The sequence below is a fragment of the Octopus sinensis genome, linkage group LG25 (genome assembly GCF_006345805.1).
Source record: "Octopus sinensis linkage group LG25, ASM634580v1, whole genome shotgun sequence".
Taxonomy (NCBI): domain Eukaryota; kingdom Metazoa; phylum Mollusca; class Cephalopoda; order Octopoda; family Octopodidae; genus Octopus; species Octopus sinensis.
In genome coordinates, this window is record NC_043021.1 from 3,190,214 (window position 1) to 3,198,912 (window position 8,699).

The following is an 8,699-nucleotide window of genomic DNA, read 5'->3' on the forward strand; positions in this document are numbered from 1 at the left end:
TGACTGCGGCCATGCTGGAGCACCGCCTTAAATCGAGCAACTCGACCCCGGGACTTATTCTTTTGTAAGCCCAGTACTTATTCCATCGGTCTCTTTTGCCGAACCGCTAAGTAACGGGGACATAAACACACCAGCATCGGTTGTCAAGCAATGCTAGGGAGACAATCACAGACACACAAACACACACACGCATATATATATATATATATATACGACAGGCTTCTTTCAGTTTCCGTCTACCAAATCCACTCACAAGGCTTTGGTTGGCCCGAGGCTATAGCAGAAGACACTTGCCCAAGATGCCGCACAGTGGGACTGAACCCGGAACCATGTGGTTGGTTAGCAAGCTACTTACCACACAGCCACTCTGGGTATTTGTTGAAACATGTGAGTGAAATGTTGCCAATTTGATGATATTGATCGATTCTGGTTTCTATCAGCCTGTTCGATTCCAGCCCATTTGAGACTGGCCCCAGTTCTGTGATAAAGACTTCCTGTTTTAACGTGATCTCAAACCTTTCATCAAAGTTTCATATTTATGTTCCAAACATCAGCTTAATAATGACAAAGTTTACTAAATTCTTTAGAATTTTCTAAATTAATTGTATTAGTGAAGGCAGTGCATGTCAATAGAAATATGATAACTAGCATAAAAAAAAAATATCTTTACCAACATTAGCAAAACCAGTGGGTTTTTTTTCCTATGCTATTCCTTGTGTAAACCCACTACAGTTTAGAAATCACTAACATTGACTGTATGGCTTTTTTAAACACCTTGTTGTCTCCCTTTATGTGCTGAGTTTATTTCAGTGATGTGTTTCCTTGGGCCACAGGCACTGATGTATGGCTTCAGTACTGTTTAACTGATCTAAGATGAATCTGTTCCGGGATAGGATGCCAGCCTATATAGCAAGTAACATCCTCAGACAAACTTGTACCAATTCCTGACGGCTCTAAGGTCTATAGAATTCTTGTGTTATGTTCAGAAACACAAATAAGTATTTGTATCTATTACGATTGATGGTTTGTTAGCCAGTTGTCTTACACCTAGTCACTTGACCAATGTGTTTACACAACCCTTAAATAACGATTTCTTTAACCAAACATGAAATAGGGTTAGACTGACCACACAATAGAACTGTATTCAGCCATGTTCCTCTTTCACGTTCTTATCATTGTCGTTTAACATCCACTCTTCCATGCACAGGTCAGAATTCCCTTTTTTTCTTCTTCTTCTTTGAGACAGCTTTTCTATGACCAGATGCTCTTCCTGTTGCCAACCTCACCTGTTCCCAAACCTGATAATAGTTCCTCGTGGAAGACTGGAAACAAACATCACCTGTTGTATGTTGGTGATACACTTTTACAATCATAAAATGATGTCACGGCATGGTCACACACACACATAATGAGCTTCTTTCAGATTCCATCAACTAGATGCATTCACAAAGACATGGGACCCTGACAGGTGCTACTAATCTGCATCAGAGTAGACCTGGGAAAAATAGTGGCTAAGAAACAGTCCCACATGCCACAAAACCTTGGAACTTCTGACACCAGTGCCCCGCTACCAGATGCAGTTTAACCCTTTCGTTACCATATTTTTGAGATGTTCTGTGTTTCTTTCAATTAATTTTAAATATAACAAAGAATTTAGTAAAATAACTTAGTTATCATTAAGCTAGTGTTAGGAAGATACATTGTGACTAAGGTTTGGTGGAAGATTTTAATTCAGAACTTTTGCAAACAAGACATTTGTATTCAGAGCCAGAGGCAGTTTCAGCCAGGTTGGTATCGAAAGGGTTAAAACCATACCCATTAGACTTAATTGTTAATGCTAAGTGAGTTATGGTTGTAGAAGTGAAATGGCACAAATGGAATAATGGGTGCTTTGAGGTGTAATTAGAAGCGTGGTCATCTTGCAAGTGATGGATATGGAATTCAGATTCTCTCAATGGTTCTGTTCTTTTTGTCTCTAGTTTGTAGTTTATAATATCTGAGAAAAAAGACTTCTCCATACACTGTCAACATCAAGTACTGTATCCATTTCATTCTGAATATCCCAGTCTGTTTGGCTGTAAGTAGATACCAGAGTGTGAAATTCCTTCAAAACTCTGCAGCTTGTGTGAGTGACATAAACAATAGTTTTGTTAGTTTTAGGTTCTGGGTATAGGTTCTCTTGTAGCCCTGGTACATGAATAGATTGTGCCCCACAATGGAATCATATTTCAGTATGGACATCACGGAATATGATACCATTTGTGGGTGTGTGTGTGTGTGTTCACACCTGTGCTTATCCCTCTATTATATTAGGTTGTCAAGAAAGTTCTTGCGGCTTTTAACCTTCAAATTCAGATGCACATATCTTGGCTCAAACAAAAATTTATTAATCAAAATAAACACCATCAGAATCAACACTTTTGCCAACGCAAAACGAGTTTATTTATGCGAGTAGCATACAAATTTGGTGACAAAGTCGTTGAAGTTGTGTTTGGCATTGTCTTGGTTTTTTAAGCATTTCTCACTCAGGAAGTTGTTGAGATGCTTGAAAAAGTGATAGTCAGTAGGCAAGAGGTCTGGTGAGTATGGCTGATGAGGCAGAGTTTCGTAGCCCAATTCGTTTGACTTCTGCAGGGTCAGTTGTGCGGCATGCGACCGAGCGTTGTCATGGAGAAGAATTGGTCCTTTTCTATTGACCAATGCTGGTTGTTGTTATCAGAGTTTCTTATGCATTTTGTCCATTTGCTGACAGTACTTCGCTGTAATGGTTTCGCCTGGATCCAAAAAGTTGTGATGGATGAGACTGGCTGCAGACCACCAAACAGTCACCATGACCATCTTTTGGTGCAACTCTGACTTTGGGAAGTACCGTGGAGCTTCGTCAACGTCCAACCACTGAACTGAGCATGGCAGTTGTCATAAAGAATCCACTTTGCATCGCAAATCACAGTCCGGTCAAGAAACGGGTTTTTGTTGCGTAAAAGACGACGACAAAACGGGGTTGTTTTTTTTCTTTGGTTGGCGTTCAATTCGTGTGGCACCCATTTCTCAAGTATTTTTGTTTTTCCAATCTCTTTCAAGTGGTTGGAAATTGTCGTATACATTACGTCTAATTCAGAAGCAATTCTTGGCCAGAGAGTTTTGAATAAACCCACAACATATTTTATAGTATACAGTAAATCCCTCACTATATCACGGTTCACCTATTGCGGTTTATTATTTAAGCTTATGTCGATTCCTCCATGGTATCGTTTTACATTTATGATAAAATAAATACATACAAATTATAAAAATAATAACAAAAAAATATGGAATACTGATAAAAAAAATTATAGAGTATGATACTGTTTCTACTTTGACCTATCGCGGCGGGGTGGGGTTTTGAAACGTAGCACCAGTGATAGTCGAAGGATTACTGTACTCCACAGTTGTTAATCTGCTGAAATAACAGATAATTGTAGCAGTAAAAGCACAACCAACTCATCAGGCAGTATATTGTGTAGCCATGAGATTATCATTGTACTGTGTATTTAGAGGTTTCCTGATCACTTGATAGCGACTGCATAAATAAAAAAGCCAACAGTGAGGGAGACACAATTGAGTTCTACTATTTTGGCATAATAAACAACTGCTTCTGAGTATCATTTTTGTGATAAGCCCTTCGTATCTGTTGGCTCAGCAGTTCTGGAAGCTATATCTTCTTTTAAGTAATTCCCAGTAACTGAAAAGTGTCTGAGAATTCCACAAGATAAAAGAGATCTTAGATAAAATTTGATAAATATTTATTAAAAGTTATCCATTTCAACATAACATTTTACTTGTTTCAGTCCCTGGAGTATTGTCCTATTGGAGCACTAACTTAAGAGTTTTGTCGGTCAAATCGGCCCCAGTACTATTTTTATTATTATTATTATTTTTAAGTGCATTATTTATTTATTCTATTGGTTCTTAAGCCAATCTGCTAAGTTACAAGGGCATAAACAAACCTACACCGGTTAAGAAGCAGTGGTGAAGGACAGGCACGTGCACACTTCGTATGTATGTATCTGTCTGTGACGAGGTTTTATATTTTGCTTTTTTCTGTTACATTCTCTCTTCTAAATAATTTCATTTAATCTGTCTCTCATGAAAATTAATTTGCTGGGAATTATCCATTAAATAAAGACATGAATGGGTTCCAGAACGGCTGGCCACACACATCCGAAGTTATTTATCTCAAAGTCTTTGTTGACCTTTTCTTACTACTATACGTGTCCAATAGGCGCAGGAGTGGCTGTGTGGTAAGTAGCTTGCTTAGTTCTGGGTTCAGCCCCACTGCGTGACATCTTGGGCAAGTGTCTTCTGCTATAGCCTCGGGCCGACCAAAGCCTTGTGAGTGGATTTGGTAGATGGAAACTGAAAGAAGCCCGTCGTATATATACGTGTGTGTCTGTGTTTGTCCTTCTAGCATTGCTGGACAACCGATGCTGGTGTTTATGGCCCCGTAACTTAGCGGTTCGGTAAAAAATGACCGATAGAATAAGTACTAGGCTTACAAAGAATAAGTCCTGGGGTCGATTTGTTCGACTAAAGGCGGTGCTCCAGCATGGCCCACAGTCAAATGACTGAAACAAGAAAAAGAGTAAAAGAGCCTTTTACGTCTAGACACCCCTATTGGAAAGAAAATATAATTAAGTAAAGGAGAAAAAGAAATCCGTAGAAATACTGTCGGTTCCGGGGAGATAACTCTGTAACTTCCAACTTTTACTTTAATTAGTTTAGAAATGTGATGACGGATTCTGGTGCATTCTGTAGTTTAACTTTGATAGCTTTGGATGTTATTTTAAATGGCTAGTATGGTTCTCTTCCACGATGTAATTGCTTCAGTTTCAAGACACTGTCCCAGGTCAAATCACTTGCCGGACAAGTACAACTCCGAAATTAGTAAATATATTTCTGGAGCATTCGAGATACTTCCAAGTCAAAAAAAGCTACATGTTCACGACGCTTTCTCCAAAAGTGTACTTTCTCGTCAAATAACTAAAACTAGCTACACTTAAAGAATGTGGAGTTAACTTGTGTGGAACGACGATTAACTAATGCAGTTGTGGTTACACGTCGGAGCAGGGTGCAAACTAAATGTTGCCTTTCATATTATTTCTGAATGCACTCTGCTTGCGTGATTGCGCTAACAATGTTTATTCCCACAACAGAAACAAACGTGTTTTTAAGACAATCGGTCCTTGATGCGTCCCTCAACTGCCCTTACAATCAAAATCCATTACTCCCAAGTGGTTTGTCTGCAATAATAAATTTGTCATCGGCCAGTTTTAAAAAAGACATTTATTAATCAAATATCTTGACAAGGGAAGCAACTCTTGGATGTGCTTGTATATTAAGCTTCTCTCTGATTTATTTACTTACTCTTTTACTGCGGCCATGCTGGAGCAGCGCCTTTAGTCGAGCAAATCGACCCCGGGACTTACTCTTTGTAAGCCCAGTACTTATTCTATCGGTCTCTTTTGCCGAACCGCTAAGTAACGGGGTCATAAACACACCAGCATCGGTTGCCAAGCAATGCTAGGGGGACAAACACAGACAAACATATACACACACATATATTTATTTGTATATATATATATATATATACACACACATATATACGATGGGCTTCTTTCAGTTTCCGTCTACCAAATCTATTCACAAGGCTTTGGTCGGCCCGAGGCTATAGTAGAAGACACTTGCCCAAGGTGCCATGCAGTGGGACTGAACCTGGAACCACGTGGTTGGTAAACAAGCTACTTACCACACAGCCACTCCTGCGCCTACAAGTACTTACAATATGTTCATGGCCCTTTCTCCCAAGATGTACTTTTGTGAACTGCTAAAACTAGAATGAAAGAATGTGAAGTTAACTTGTGAAACGAGGATTAATTAATGCAGTTTTGGTTACGTAGGAGCGGTGTGCATATTGTTGCCTCCCATAGAACATTCGTATAATCATTTGTAAAGGAATGTGGTTTTGTGGTTAAGGTAACTGCACTAATAATGTTTATTCCCTCCCGCCCCAACTGAAGCGAACAGGTGTTTTTGGAGCAATTCTCAATTGCCCTTACAGCCGAAATCCATTACTCGAAGAATTGAAATAAAACCAATGACATCATCGGCCAATTATAAAACTCGTTTATAAGTGACAAAGGGAAGCAACTCTTTGTTGTGTTTGTCTATTAGCTTTTTCTCTCCGTGGTTTGTTACTGCAAGCCTGTTTGTACTCAACTAACAGGCAACAACCAGAACATTTTATCTTTTATCTATTTCAGTCATTAGACAAGGTATGGTGCTGCTGTAGTTTATAGCCCCAGGAAGACATCTCCTCCAGCTGGCTATTGACATACTGTCTGTGCAAAGGGAAATCATTGTTCCCATCTCCAGCCTGATGCGATACACACGGACCCAGGTTTCTGAGCAGTAACCCGTCATCAGCACGTGACAATCAGTGGCTAGGGATGAGAAGTGATATTTCCTTTTGCAAATATTGATAGTGTGCACACTAGCCAGCTGGAGGAGATGTCTTCCTGGGGCTACAAGCTAGAGTAGCATCATCCCATATGGGTCAACCACATTTAGGTGGCAAATATACTTCACAATATATATGTATGTGTGTGTGTGTGTGTATATATATATGTGTATATATATGTGTATATATGTATGTATATATAAATAAAATGTTTCTATTTCTTGACTAATGTTTGCTCTGCACTAATCCCTTTTTTTTCTCTCTTTGTTTTTATGAACAGGAAGAAGATTGCTGATCATATTGATGAATTCCATCAAGCACCACTGAAGATTGTTGTAGATAAAAACTTCAAGAAATACCAAATGGTATTTCCTTCACTGGGTGCCAGCAGAGAAAAGTTCCGTAGTAAGGGCATGACAGACATGTACCGTCACCGAAGAGCAAGTGGCAGTACCAGAAACAAAGTTATCAACCTTGACGACTCCGATGATTCTGACGACTCCGAGTCGACGTCTGACTGGCGGCCTTCCTCCGAGAGCGATGACGATGATTACATCACACGATACTGCTGTTGTTATTGTTCGATGCGAACACATGACTATGAGCGCTTCCGTAAGCATATTGCTAAACATTCCAGAAGCTGTGAGGAGCTTCAGTGTCAAAGCTGCTCATACCGTACGCATGATACGTACAAGTTTGAGCATCACCTCAAGAAGCATCCAAGGGAGCATTTTTGTGGCTACTGCAACTTCTCGTCGATGCAAGAGTCCTTTGTGCAGCTGCATGTTCGGCGATTGCATCCAAAAAAACCAATTCAGATTCATAGTCGTAGCAAAGCTGCTGCAGCCAGCAACAGGACTCTGCCATCTGCGGTGGTGCCAGCCAATTTCAATGTGCGTGTTGTTCTTAAAGACTTCCTGGCACTTGACACTCTGGAATTTGATTCCTTAATGAAAGCCAATTTCATTCACAGCATTGATCTTGAAGACATTGTTCTTGAAGAAGATAAACTGTTGTCTGTATTGTGATCTCTCCATCACTCCTCCTCCTCACCCTCCTCCTCCTCTCTGAAGAAGAGGGGTGGTTTTAACAAACAAACAAACAAACACACCCTTTCCTAGCCCCTCCCCCCTGCTGTACATAGTACCATTGGTTGATAATGTAGCCAAATAAAAGTCTAGACAAATACTATAACCAAGATGGAGAAAAATAAGAAAAAACAAAAAAAAAAAAAACTTGGTTGGCTGATGAACTTACAAAAAAAATTTTTTTTTTTTTAAACCTGTGTTTTATTTTTCAAATTCTTCTGTGAAGAATTAGTGGCCGTTTGCTTCAATAAGATTAGGAAGAATCTGAGCAGGAACCAGCAACCTTGAAATGGTTCTTAATGTGATTCCTTTCCATTGGAATGTAATTTGAAGTTTAAAGTTCTGAATCTCTCTCACCGTGGCATGTGGTCTTTAACTGGTGTCACAAAGCTTAAGTTAAAACAGTTTCCTCCTGTGACATTTGTTAATTAAGGACCAGCTTCTTTACTTCAAACATCCTGGTTTTCATCCTACCCTCCCATCCACCCACCCACCAACTGTAAACACGTTTGCGCCTGTGCACAGAACGCATTTGCATCCACCCGTCAATTCTCCTCCCAGAATCCTGTTCTGGGCTTGAGACATTACAGGTGATCGATCATCAATATGTGTGTCACCTGTAGTGTTAATTGGTGAAAATTGTCATCATACCTTAAGTTTGGAACAAGGGAGAAGTAATAATGACACCTTGCCCCACACCCCAATCCTGACCCATGCATGTACCAGCCCTGTTGAGACAGGCACCAAGACCCACCTTTAAACCTGATAAAAACCCATTTTGAAGATATCATTAAAAGAAATGAAAACACCAAAAGGCATTCATTTAAAGCTGTTAAATGTCTGCGTGTGTGTATGTGTATATATATATATCACACACTTGTATATTAGTGCACATACATGGGTACATATATATGTATGTATATACACATATGTGTGTATATGCACATATATTCATGTATATGTGTGTATATGCATGTATATATAAATGTGTGTGTGTGTGTGTATATATATAATGATACTGAATATGTATGTGTGATGTTATGTATATATCAGGCATGTAAGTATGTAGATAGGTGTGATGTTATGTATATTTGGCACCAAGTGTGTGTGTGTAT

General features: G+C 39.4%; 1 protein-coding gene across 13 annotated transcripts in view; it reads left to right on the forward strand.

Moving 5' to 3' along the window:
* The window catches only part of LOC115224242 (serine-rich adhesin for platelets), a 186,338-nt gene extending 178,577 nt beyond the window's left edge, over nucleotides 1–7,761 (forward strand). For all 13 annotated transcript variants that reach the window (XM_029795039.2, XM_036513200.1, XM_036513202.1 and 10 more), the window contains one exon: nucleotides 6,777–7,761. In XM_029795039.2, the coding sequence (XP_029650899.1) occupies nucleotides 6,777–7,524 (748 nt within the window). In that variant the 3' untranslated portion in view covers nucleotides 7,525–7,761. The remainder of the gene's footprint in view (nucleotides 1–6,776) is intronic.
* Nucleotides 7,762–8,699: the final 938 nt, after the last annotated feature.